The 13,362-nt window shown below is 33.2% G+C and overlaps 1 protein-coding gene across 5 annotated transcripts in view; it reads left to right on the top strand.

Moving 5' to 3' along the window:
* Ca-alpha1T (Ca[2+]-channel protein alpha[[1]] subunit T) overlaps positions 1-13,362 on the top strand; it is a 400,576-nt gene that overhangs the window by 368,205 nt on the left and 19,009 nt on the right. For all 5 annotated transcript variants that reach the window (XM_035079824.1, XM_035079822.1, XM_035079823.1 and 2 more), the window contains 2 exons: positions 3,641-4,171; positions 4,246-4,438. In XM_035079824.1, coding sequence (XP_034935715.1) covers positions 3,641-4,171; positions 4,246-4,438 — 724 coding nt within the window. The remainder of the gene's footprint in view (positions 1-3,640; positions 4,172-4,245; positions 4,439-13,362) is intronic.

The raw sequence follows: 13,362 nt of genomic DNA, 5'->3' as shown, positions 1-13,362 counted from the left end.
TTAATGTTTTTTTTGGAAATAAAAACAAAATAATAATTGACCGATAACATTCCTTTCAGCGGTTTTCTGGGAGTTCTCTATCAAATGGAATCGGCTTACAATAGATATCTCAATTACTTTTTTGAAAAATCGTAAGCAAAAATTATCCAAACGCCCATACGTACATTCATAAATCCTTCTTATAACCATTCATATGAACTTTCCATTTGTGGAAACTTCGAGATCTGTTGAAGTCCCGAAGTCGCAAAATAGGATCATTTCAATGACTTCCATTTGGGGAGTTAACAATGATTTGCAGTTTATTTGCTCCTAGAACAAATTGTTCATGAAATATTTTTGTTGTTATAAACGATGCGTAATTGTTCGAAGTTGAATCTCGTCATAAATAACCTTATTTCGTTAAACATCCAAATCCATGTGTTGTATGTGTTATATCCGCGTTCATGCTTTTACTTGTATTCTTTATTTATTTAGTTTCGATTGGAATAATTTAGTAGTGGTCTCGAAAGTACGGACGTAAGCAATTCTTTGTAAAGAACTATAGTCTTTTACGTGAATTTTTTTTTTTTTTGAAACCTTTGAAAGGGCTCTGTCCTTTCGACCTTTTTCCTCCACTGGACTTCTAGATTTGAAAGGGTTTAGAATTCATTTATCTTACCGGGTTCTGAAAGAATTATCTCAAACAGCTAATCAATTCAATTTGAATATAGTCGGAGATGTGTCTCTAAAATTAACTTTTCTCCTTTCAATTTTTTTATTGTAATTTCCTGTCACTGTCGGTAAGAGAATTATCCGTTCCCACACACACACACATCGAAGAATAAATCGTAGATATGTTTATTAAATAATTTATTAAATTCGTGGAATTAAACTTGCAATGAACTCAAATTCATTCAGACTAAATTTAACTTAAGTAATATTTAATCAATCGTAATTATTTATCTATTAAGGAAATCGTATGCTTAATGTAACTATATTGGGTTTAAGATAAGTTAGATATTCATACGACTCTCGGAACAGAGGCCGTGTTGACGAGTCTACGATCGTTGACAAGAAGCATTGATAAGAGTTCATATTTCCTAAAAGAATGTCCGAACTTGATCCGCGTTGCCGGATTGTTCTAAAAACCTGAAATGACAATGCATCGTTTGTATTTTCAGTTACGGAAATTAAATTGTGAAATACTCGTAAACATTTCATGGCTCGCAAATGGTATCTAGGTCTCGAATACTTGAATCTACAGCTTCGTCAGGGAAATTAAAGTTCTACTTTAAATGAAACTGTATACTCAATTTTGACATTAAGTCGTCAGCAAAACCAACATTCATTTTTTATAGAAATCATTATTATCAGGTCATATCTAATTATCATTACTCATCCAATTATCTGAAATAATTGGTTTATTGAAATATAAAAGAAAGATAGACTTAGAAAATTCTGAAAACACGATGACGTAACATATGCATAAGTTAATGGATAAATCCAATTTTCTATTGTTTATAACGAATCCAAATTGTTGCATAATTAGTAAAATTATAATGGGTTGTAAATAATGATTTATCATCAATATCGACTATATTTCCGAATAAAATTCTCATTCTTTCCCTTAACAGGATTTCAAGTAGTAGATCGCATTATTTGTTTATCACTAATTTCTCTGTCAATTGAAAAAAACTGGCTTGACTGTTTTGTTTAACTTCTACTCACATTTTTTTTATGATAATGTCTTCTGACTAACTTTTGATTCCAGTCGATATCTTTATTCATTCTTGAGATATCGGAAACGAACAAAATGCTGACATTTATATATACATTATAGTTCATACGAACACGCACATGACTTCTTTCGAATTAATCAATATGCTTGCAAATATATTGAAGGACGGAGATGGGATAAAAATTCAAATTTCAAAACTCGACTTAATTGCAATAACTTCCCTACTCGAAAGTTAGAAGAGTTTATTTCCGTTTATTTAGTGCTTTTTTTACTAGTAAGAAAAAAAATATCCCGGTGGAAGAACTTGAACAAATTTCATAGATCTCATTTTCAATTATTTATGACAAATTCAATTGTTTTAAATGATAAAATCTGTTCCTATTTGCATTACATGGTTGATACCTTCCCTCTGATAAAGAAACAATTTCCCCTAAAAAAATTCAAATTTGTTGATTAGATCATGTTTTTAATTATTTATAAGGAATGGATTTATGCAAAAAAATCTGTTTAATTAAAAGTAGCTTATGTTACTCTTGACATTCTTCTCTTCGTGAAGATTACTCCGGACGAACAACTAGACCGACAAAATTTCTGAAAATAGTTATTTACATTGTAATAGCATGCAAATGACCATTTAAGCTTAGTTTAAGGTAGTATTTTCAGAATCACAGACAGCTGCTGTAATTTCATTTATACGGGTTATTTCTTAGAGTGCTGATGAATTTTGAAACTGGACAAATTTCATGAAGTTTATTCTGACAAATTGCCTCAATGATTGTCTAAAATTTTTCTTTTAACAATCATTTGAAATCAGATGAGTAACAGTTTTATGTGATATGTATTTTTGCTCTTTCAAGATGTTAATAGGAGAAAGTGGAAATGTGTAATTTATATAAAAACAATAACGAAATTTGGAAAAACGAAAATCATTGAAAAATTATAACAACAATTTAAACGTTACCAACAGATGATTCCTTTTACTCTGGTCAAGATGAATTACAATTAATTGATCCTTAGTCGATGTTTCAGTTGGCGCAATATTCACTTTTACTCGCGAATTAATTTAAACATCCATTCAAAAAGAATTTGACGATCAAATAAACTTCATACAAAAAAAATTTACTAACTTTGGAAGATTATCAATATAATGTTCAAAACAAAACAAGACTTACAATTTCAAGAAATGTTCCACGACGATCTGATCTCAATCTTACTTTTTCGATAACTGAATGATGCATCATACCTTACGTATTTATTTAGTCGAATATGACATAATTAGAAGTCCCTCACTTGAGGCGCGCACAAGTCCCTTTGCATGGTCTTTCCCTTTTTGGAAAGCTAACGCTCTTCTTCCGTCTCGTACTCTTTTTCAAAAATGTTATTGTTTTTCGCCACGTGGGTTTTCCAAAAGCAATAAAATATCTAAAAGACGATTTCCTCAACTATTCTTCGAAATCTTTTCTAATTCAACGAAATCTTAAGAAAACTCAACAAAAAAACTTAAGTAATAATCGTTACCTTCAATCCTTAAGTTTTTTCTCCATCTACTTTTAGCTCTTCTTAAAATGTATTTCAAAAAATTACGGAAAATAATTGAAATATATTTAGACATCAGATAATATGGGAAAAATACTGTCTATCAATTAGGCAAATGTCTTGAATAATCAAATTTATTTTATTTGAAAAATAATGGAAATAATAATATATATAATCGGAAAAGATGTGACAAAGTCCGTTTGTATATCCTGACATATCAGTTTGTAAAACTGAAGCCAAAAGTTGTTCACTCTTGGTCGCGGAAACGCATCCATGACGATTTTTGTAGTGAACACATTGCATAAAAGGCGCTTATATTCCCAACACATACTATATGAAAATTACACAAAAATTACTTTTTTGATTGCAATTTGTTACTTTTTTCAGGTAATAGCTTCTGGTATGTTTTTCGGTGATGGAGCTTACTATACATCTGGCTGGAATATCATGGATGGAACGTTAGTTACCATATCAATCATCGATTTACTCATGACCTGTATTTCATCCAGTAGTCCTCGAATATTCGGAATTTTAAGAGTCTTTCGACTACTACGATCTTTACGACCATTACGTGTGATCAACCGTGCACCGGGACTAAAACTTGTTGTTCAAACACTTCTATCGTCCTTAAGACCTATTGGAAACATTGTGTTAATCTGTTGTACGTTTTTTATTATTTTCGGAATTTTAGGTGTACAGCTCTTTAAGGGTACATTTTATTATTGTGATGGCCCTGATGTGAAAAATGTGAGAAATAAAACAGATTGTCTTCAAGATCCTCGAAACTTTTGGGTTAATAGAAAATACAATTTTGATGATCTGGGTAATGCCCTTATGTCACTATTTGTTCTGTCATCACGGGATGGCTGGGTTAACATAATGTATACTGGCCTCGATGCCGTTGGAGTTGACCAACAAGTAAGTATATTCAGTTTATAGCAAGATTTGTTTAATATGATCAAAACTAAAAGAACCTATTATTCTATCTTAAGCCCCAAGAAAATCATTCTGAGTGGAGATTGCTCTATTTTATCTCATTTATTCTTCTTGTTGGATTCTTCGTATTAAATATGTTCGTTGGCGTTGTTGTTGAAAATTTTCATCGATGTAGAGAAGAACAAGAAAAAGAGGAACGGGTTCGACGTGCAGCAAAACGAGCATCTCAACTAGAAAAAAGAAGACGTAGTACGTAAAACTAATTTGTTTATTAATAATCTTAATATTTTACTTGGCCCAATTTTTAAACGAAATTTCGGAAACTATAAATGATTTCATATACATTTATGTACTATTAATATCATAGATACAACACATTAAATGTACTCTTGTTAATTTAGTTTTTTTCAATGTAGATGATTATCAAATCATTAAAATTATCCTCAGACTATAAAAATTCTAGAATCCATATAAATTGGCATTTGATACTCTTAAACTACTCTCTTATTGATTATAAGAAATTTTATCAATACAGTCCTTATGAGGGGATACCTTTACTTTGCCAATTTTTTTACACATATAGATAACGCAATAGTTAGTCTAGGACGATTTTTAGCAGGAAATATATTCTGCCGAAACCAAGAATCTAACCCGGACGTTCTAGCTATGTGCTGGCTGCTCTACCAGTTAGGTTATCTCATCAGTCAATATAATTTACTTTAAATTGTGCCTATTTGTCTAGCGTGGCTTCCCCCTTGATCTGCGCCGTCTCTCATACGGTCCTAATGAATTCATTTACATTACATTTTTAGTCTAACCCAGCATAGAGAATTAATGTTTAGACTTAGCCTCTAATCGAAACTCTATCCTACTTAATTTGATATAACTAATAAAGATGGTTAATGTTTTCGTTCGATCATTAGGAAGTTTATACTAATGATAATGTCTATAAAATTTGATAACCAATACATAGGATACATTTTGCATTTTCTACTATTCAATTTGTTATGGACGATGAATAACTATTTATTCTTCAGAAATTGTTGATGATAATAAGCTGATTGTGATGCAAATTTTACCAACGAAAATGAGAAACATTTATAAAAAATCCAAAGTCAATAAATGAATGAATTTTTTTTACATTGATTCCGAAACTTTAAATAAATAACTGTCAATGGGTGAGAATTAATGTTTCTATATTCATCATCAACTACAATTAGCTACCAATGCATTTTTCAGCACAAACATACTGTAAAATATTTGTATGTCGCCATCTAATGACTATTAGTCTAACATCAGTTTGTTAGTTAGCGACGATTGCATGACGATTAGATTGTTGATAGCAACAAGGGGAGAGTTTGTTTATCTCCGGTTTTTGACTGAGACTTGAGTTAACCGCTCGGATTCTTTCATTTTCAATTAATTGCTGTCATTCTTTAATAAACTTTTCTTTTATTAATTTATTTTCCGAAGTTGTTCTTTGGTCTTATTGTACAATACTTTTGAATGAAGTTGTTTTCCACACCAGAAAATATCAGTAGAATGAAGCACCCGAAAATTATAGTCTCAGGCATGTGAAATTTGACTGCAGATAGTTTTGAGGGGGTTGCGAACCCAGCGTTAGGGTAAAAAGGAGGTAAGATCACTCCAAAAACCGTTTTAACGTTCTATACGTAAACTATTATTGATATAGAAAAATATTTTTAACAAAAGTTGTAGATAATATTAAGATTTACAATGTTTGTTCGAAACATTTTATTTATATCTATTGCAATTTCTGCGGAAAAATAATTTGAATTTGCACAATTTTTGAAATTAAAATTTTTTTCTACATTGTATGTTAATTGATAGTGTTTAGCAACAAGATAAAAACCATAAAATAACAATAGAAGGGATTTTCCCTGACCATAGACTGGGTTTTCCTAAAGGCCGTTAAACCATCTATATTTTTTAAGACAAGAATTTCCATTACAAAAAATCTGTTCAAACCACCAACAACATAAAGGTCTGAGCACACCCCTGCTTAACTCAGCTGAGAAATTAGAAATACCCTCCAGACATAATAGTGGAAGCTATTCAGGCAATTAATATTAATAGAGATTTTAGTGAGTAAGAAAAACATTGTATCATTCTTGTATCAGCTTTCAACCAAGAAATAAGTGAATAAACAGTATAACCGAAACGCAGAGTTGTGACTTATTGACATAGGCACATATCATCAATGCTGGCCAGTAATAACTGTTGACCAGCATTTTTGCCACACATACAATTTCTACAGATAGCAAGTATAATTTTACACTCTCATCGTATAAGATAAAAACGGATTTATTACTTAACCTAGGTGATATTCATCTCATGGAAATCGTTTTTGAAAAAATAAAAAAATGAAATATTGTCAATTGATTCAGTTTTTAATGCTAGATTGATTGAACATATTCGATTTTCATATGATAAGAAAAAATAACGCAGGACACCTTTTTGAGGGGGTTAAAGTGTTGTCTCTCTCACTCTTAGTGCCAGACACTTAGAGCCTTTATTCTTTCCAATTTCTACAGTTGGCGGAATATTAAAAAATGTCAAACACTTCTCGTTTTTCAATTTTTTTTTTATATTCTGGAGATACCTTTGAGACCAAAGGACAGGCAGACGTCGACACAATACTTACTTGGTGCAAGAATGCCAAGCTCGAGTTATCAAAAACAAAAACAGGTGCAATCTTTATGAGACGGGAAATTAAACTCAGAGGCAAGAGGAACTACAGGGATAAAAACAATTCCAACTATCGAGAATATAAACTACACCTCAGAAGAAAGAAAGACAGGCGCGAATGTACACAGCCGAAGATCACCATAGAGGGTAATAAAATTAAGTACCCAAAGATAGTTACGTACCTGGGGGTCTGGTTTGGCAGAGACCTTATATTAATATATCCACTTATATTCATAAACAACGGATGCAAGCAGAAAAGCTATTTCACAAAATGAGACGCCTTTTGCGAATGCGTTGGGGATCCAACTATCACACTTGCCTAACTATATATATGGGGGGTGCTTTTTGCCGGTGGTCGCTTATGCGTCTCCGGCATAAAGAAATTTATGTAAGGCTCAAAATTGGCTAACGCTTGCTGCCGCGTAGAGGGGTGTCTTGGAAGTTGTCACGCACGCTCGCGCATCTACCCCGAGGGCTTGCATCTACGTGGCAGTAGACGTCCCGTCTATACGCATGGCGATAAGTGATCTCAATGCCCGATACACACTTTGTACCGACGAAACAGTAACGTATAACAATGTTAGAATCTCTTCAAATGACAGTACGTCAGAAGAATCGTCGACGCCGAAGATGAACCTCAGGTTACGAACACTCAAGATATGGCAGGCAGAATGGGATGTGTCTGAAACGGGCCGCAAAACATATCACTTTTTCCCAAACATAGCAGATAGACTCGACAATAATTGGATTCGCTTAAACAACCTGATGACGCCAATATTCACAGGGCATGGTATATTTCGTGCACAATATGCCACCAAGACGGACCCGACTTGCCCTAATTGCAATAGGGAAGACGACGACACAGTGGAGCACTTCCTGCTGCACTGTGTTCCGAAACAAACGTTGACCTCAACCTAACATGGCCTGAAATAGCGCCAAAATTCGTCCAAACAAAAGACACATGTAAAGCACTCGAACAATTTGTCAAGGCGTGCGCGGAAAAGAAATTGTACTAGGAAATTAGACAAATCGGCGAGGGAGTGGGTGAAGAGAGAAGGGAAGTGCGAACGAGAGCAGCAATGCCCAAGACACAGAATCTGTGTTTCCGATTCTAGATCAATGCTACATTTATTAGATAGATAGATAACTGAAGCGGTATCACTATAAAGTGCACGATTACCTAATTATTCTAAATAAAAAAATAATTTTAAGCAAGCTTGGGCCGTTGTATAAGCTGCTATGACAACATTCATCGTAGGGTATGATTCGAGAGATTCTTTTTTTTGTACATGTAAAACATATAAAACAGAGTTAGTAGCACAATGTAAACCTGTAATATCAATTTTAGGATTTGTTAATAATTCCATAAGTTTTGCACGATCTGTAACAATCACCGTTTGTGTAAGATTTTCACACTGTCTAAATTTACTCCATAAAGAATTCAAAAATAATTTTGCAACTGATCTTAAACCAGAATCATGTATTATTTTATCACCTTCTAATTTGATACCCTCAACTTTTTCATAATTTTCTATGTATAATTTTTGTTTAGTGGAATTATTTGCGCATGGCTTTGGCCAACCGTTTGCCTCTTGCTTTATTTTTTAAAAAGTTTTAATATCGTCAGTGAAAAGACCATGTACGCATGTATCCCAGTTATGTTGAATTACTCCGTACTGCCATATTTCCATTACTTTTAAAAAACGATAACCTTTTTCTATAGCTTTACGTATTTCATCAACGACCCAGGTATTAGGTAATATACGCTCAGCAATATCGTTATGATAACAATTACCCGGATGACTCGTTTCGGCACCGGTACTACATAATACATATAGAAGTTACCGTGAAATCTTGATGGTAAAACAGTATATAAAAGATCACGGGGTGGTAAAATCGAACATTATATAAGACCCTATACGGCTAAAAAATTATTTTCATTTGGTAGTATTTTATTACATTCAGAACCGACTTAAGTTTTCGGATGACCTACGGAAAATTTTCCTATTTTGCACACGTATAGATAAAGTAAGCATACATCAACATACTTTTTTTTGACTCATCTACATCACGTAACGTGACAAAGTTTTTAGTATGCCCGCCAAAAAAGCATCATGAAGTTTAAGTAGCGTGTTTTGTAGCAAAGGATGTACATTAATTGATATTTCTAAATTGAGATTATTCTTTAAAAATTGTTTGTAACCGCACTCCCACTTTTCTATCAATGTATAACCCAATGAGCGTATTCTATATGAAATAACATGTGTTAGTTCTAACCACTGATCAAAGGTTTCACCGTGGCAAAGGTTTCCATCTCTATTTGCACCAAAAAGGAAAGGGCAGCCATGCCAATAACAGACGAAAAATTGAAATACGATTTTTTCTTAAGTTTCTGGATTATGATAACAAAAAAGGCGCCGCTATTATATTAGCCATTACAATCGATATAAGGTTCTTTGTCAAATAATGATAACACCGAGAACACTCTCACCTTCATAGTTTTCAGTTACTAACTGTTTAAAAATAATACCTAAAAATGGAGCAATTGTTCACATTGTATTTATTACGCTTCTCTTAAGAATGGAAATATTATATTGTTTTTAAAATTCTTACACCTAACGAAATCTTATAGATTCTGTACAAGCATGTCTCTCAAAATAAAAAAGAGATATAATAAACGAATCTCCAAAAGATCTTACGATTGCAAAGATGATATTCAAACCGTTCGATCATTTACTGAGAATACCTTGACTTAAAGCAGAAAATTTTAAAACTGTTGTTGTTGCAAAAATCACGAAATTGAAGCTCTGAATTACATAGCCAGGCCAGCGCATGTAACGTCATGGTATGAATTATATGTTGACGAGGCAAATCAAAAGAAAAGTTCGAGCTGTTCATTAAGTCTCATAGCGCTCGTAATGTAACGATCAAGTGCTCTAACATGGCATCATCGTCGACATCCACGGCATTCCAACATTAGATAAAAATTTCGGCGGACGACAGCCAGTGGCCAGATATGGATAATGCCGGAACGCAACCCCAAAAATCTACGTCCCGTGCTCATATCTTCAAATTTCTTTTGTCAACATCTCATAGTTTGAACGCTTAACGCTCGAAATCAATCATCACTGGTATTCGTTTGAACCACATCAGTGATAATTTTGAAGTGTGTGTTTCAATCATCTAAGCTAAGTGCTCAGGAGTGATTTTCAACCTTGAAAACTGGAACGAGTTTACGGAGAATCTACCACAGCTAATTAAATGCTTTGACAATTCTGACGCTGATTATCGTAAATTAGTCAACAAAGAAAACCGTTGTCCTAGATATCCATATGCTTTTATGATGCTGGGCGGTGCAAAATACGGCAGTAGTATGCTAGAAATACAAGACATATCGTGCTGCATGACAATTCGTTATACAGTGCAGTACTCTCGAATACGTTGTATACATAAAAAATTTGCTCCAAGAACGCCTGCAACAACTGGAAAACTTCATTGCTGTAATCACCAACTATAAGGCGTTAATGATCAAGACGCTGAGAGATGGAATACCAGCTATTCAAAGTACTCTCAACACCATACAACTTCCTGTGGATTTGATTTATACCTTTGGCGCTAATTATCTTCAACGTGAGGGGGTAATAACAACGATTCGCGAAAAACTAAAGGCTGTTTACATGTCATCAGCAGCAGTATCAGCTATGGATATCAAAATCATCGCTCAATAATTGTGTCAGTTTTTTAATGAACATATTGTGTGTGAAGTGATGCTTTGAATTTTTTGGACATTTTTTTCCAAAATTACTCCAACGAAAATCATACCGAACAAAACAAGCATCTACGAATGCCTGTAAAAATTAGCGTCAAGTCCATATTCAAGTAAAATTAGTATAAGTGAAAAAAAAAAAACAATCACAAAAATATGTGTAATCAAGTGAAACGCCAAGTTAGCCGCGTCTTTTTTTCATAATCTTTTCGAACTAGTAATGTACCATTGACTTATGGAATCGAAGTTAATTTTGAATTACATAAAAAAATTATCCTTAAAATCAAAAAACTATGGAACTAGGCTCAATTTTGTTTCAAAGTCTGCCCAATCCAGTTTCGAAAATCTGTACGTACGAAGAACTATAATATATGGAACTGTTCAGAGAATCTTAAAAAAGGGGCCAAGTTCCATAGTTTTTTGATTTCATTTCTTCTTGATATAAAAACTTCTTCAAGCGCGTTGGAGCAATTTTCAGTAGGAAGACAAACTTGTAAGTTCACATCACCAAACCATCTGCGTTTCCGATATGGTAACGTTAGTAGTATGTCTATAGTTATGATAGATATTAAACGTGGACTAATACAAATAAGTTCAATTTACAAATGATAAATTTTTAATTCTTCACACTAAAATTTATTAAAAAATTGAAACAAACGATCGTTATATGATAATTTTAAGTTTTCCTTTTCTTACCAGTCCCTATGATTGCCTGAAATTTTTTCTTCAAACTCACTGTAAGATTGCTACGATGATAACAATTTGATTTTATCTGAATATTTCTGTATTTAAAATTTCTGAAAATCGCAATTTTTGAGCTAGATACATTAATAAAAAAAGTTACACAATCATTACAAGCTTTAGAATGCTGTTACTGAAACGACCATCATTTGGAAATACAGTGGTTACCTTACGAATACATTCCTTAAGAAAACTCGTAACATTGATAGAAGATAGGAATGTACAAATTATTCTATGGATAAACTAGAATTTTAGCTGCATTCATTGAATTTTTCTGCAAGAAACATTACATCTCGGACATAATATTACTTTTGTTTTGTCAGATGGCCTCCTCCACCCCAAATAGCCATCCCTTATCCAACTATAAATCTTGTATTCCAAAGATAATGAAAATCATACTGATTATCGAAATAGTTTTATTATTTATTACACTATTTTTATTATCAAACAATCTATGACAGCATGATTTTGCACATCTGTCGTAATTCACAGTTGATGAATAAACGACTTTTTTGTTATATGAGTACTTTTACAACTTTTTTGAAGGTCTGAAGTCTTTATTGTATAAAAACAGAATTTAAGCGTGTTAACTGTTCGTTGGCCATCTTTTATACTTATGATTTAAATCATCGATTTTAACCCACTTCGAAGATGAATTCTCTTTTATTATACTGTAAAATATTTGTATGTCGCCATCTTAATAACTATTAGACTAACGACAGTTTGTTAGTTAACGACGATTGCTTGACGATTAGATTGTTTATAGCAACGAGGGGAGAGTTTGTTTATCTCCGGTTTTTGACTGTCACTTGAGTTGACTGCACGGATTCTTTCTTTCTAATGAATTGCTGTCAATCTTTAATAAACATTTTTCTTCATTCATTAATTTTCAAAAGCCGTTATTTGTTCTTATTTTACAATGCTGTAGAAGTGACCTTGCGATGAAGACTTACCTTCATAGAATATCGCGCTCTTTACTGTGTAAATGTTATGACAGATATAGACTTTCTCTGAAAAAATTGCTCTACGAAAGCCATTAGTATATCTCTTATCGACTTTTCGCCATCAGGAAATATATTTAAGGAAACAACAACAAATGGCCCAGTAGAGGACATTGTAATTTTATGTTCACATTCAGATTCCTGGCTCCTTTTTGGACACGTACTTTTCTCTTTTTGCCAATGAGAATAGACGTTTCTTAGTAAACTGTTAATATTAATTATACTTGAAGGATCGGAAACGATGATCGGATAGTTTCTTCTGCGTACGAATTGACATAACTGTAAGTATTGCATCGATTCACTCATTGTAAATGATTCGTAAATAGTTGTTCGATTTCACAGTATTTTTTACATAACAAATCAAATAATAATAGAGGGTCTGTTTCTCCATCAGTATTGAAATGATTTCCAATATCTACTAGCAGGACGGGAGTACTCAGGTCACTGTGATTATTTATATACATAAACAGTAATTGTTTTAAAGGAGATCTAGAGATATTAGTCAAATCTCTAAAAAGATTTGATGTCAATATACAATTGATATAATTGATTGCATAGTAGCATTTTCACAACTACTTCTCCCATTATCGTTTTCGAATCCATTGATGGTAATTTCTCAATCATGGAATTTATAATCTGCAAAATTATAACTACTATCAGAAATATCTCATTTATTCACAGCCCATTGTAAGTTAAGTACTTGCTCAAGACGGATCAGATGTGGACTGAATTTAAAACCTTACGGAGAAGATTCAGGTCTATGATCAAGTCAGTAAGGAGGCAAGCCTGGAGAAGCTTTTGCGAGAGACTGGAGGCCCTACCTGAGGTAGCCAGAATCCGCAAGCTGATTACCCCCGGCAGGAACGTGGCGCTCCGAGGCCTAGAATCTCCGGAGGGAGAGATGGTCGACGACCATCAAGGCATACTGGAGCTCCTCATTAAAACGCATTTTCCGG

This window comes from Chelonus insularis, unplaced genomic scaffold (assembly GCF_013357705.1).
Source record: "Chelonus insularis isolate UGA/USDA-ARS -01 unplaced genomic scaffold, ASM1335770v1 contig_25_pilon, whole genome shotgun sequence".
In the NCBI taxonomy this organism is placed as follows: domain Eukaryota; kingdom Metazoa; phylum Arthropoda; class Insecta; order Hymenoptera; family Braconidae; genus Chelonus; species Chelonus insularis.
Note: the sequence above shows the minus strand (reverse complement) of the source record. Positions and strands in the feature narration are given on the sequence as shown.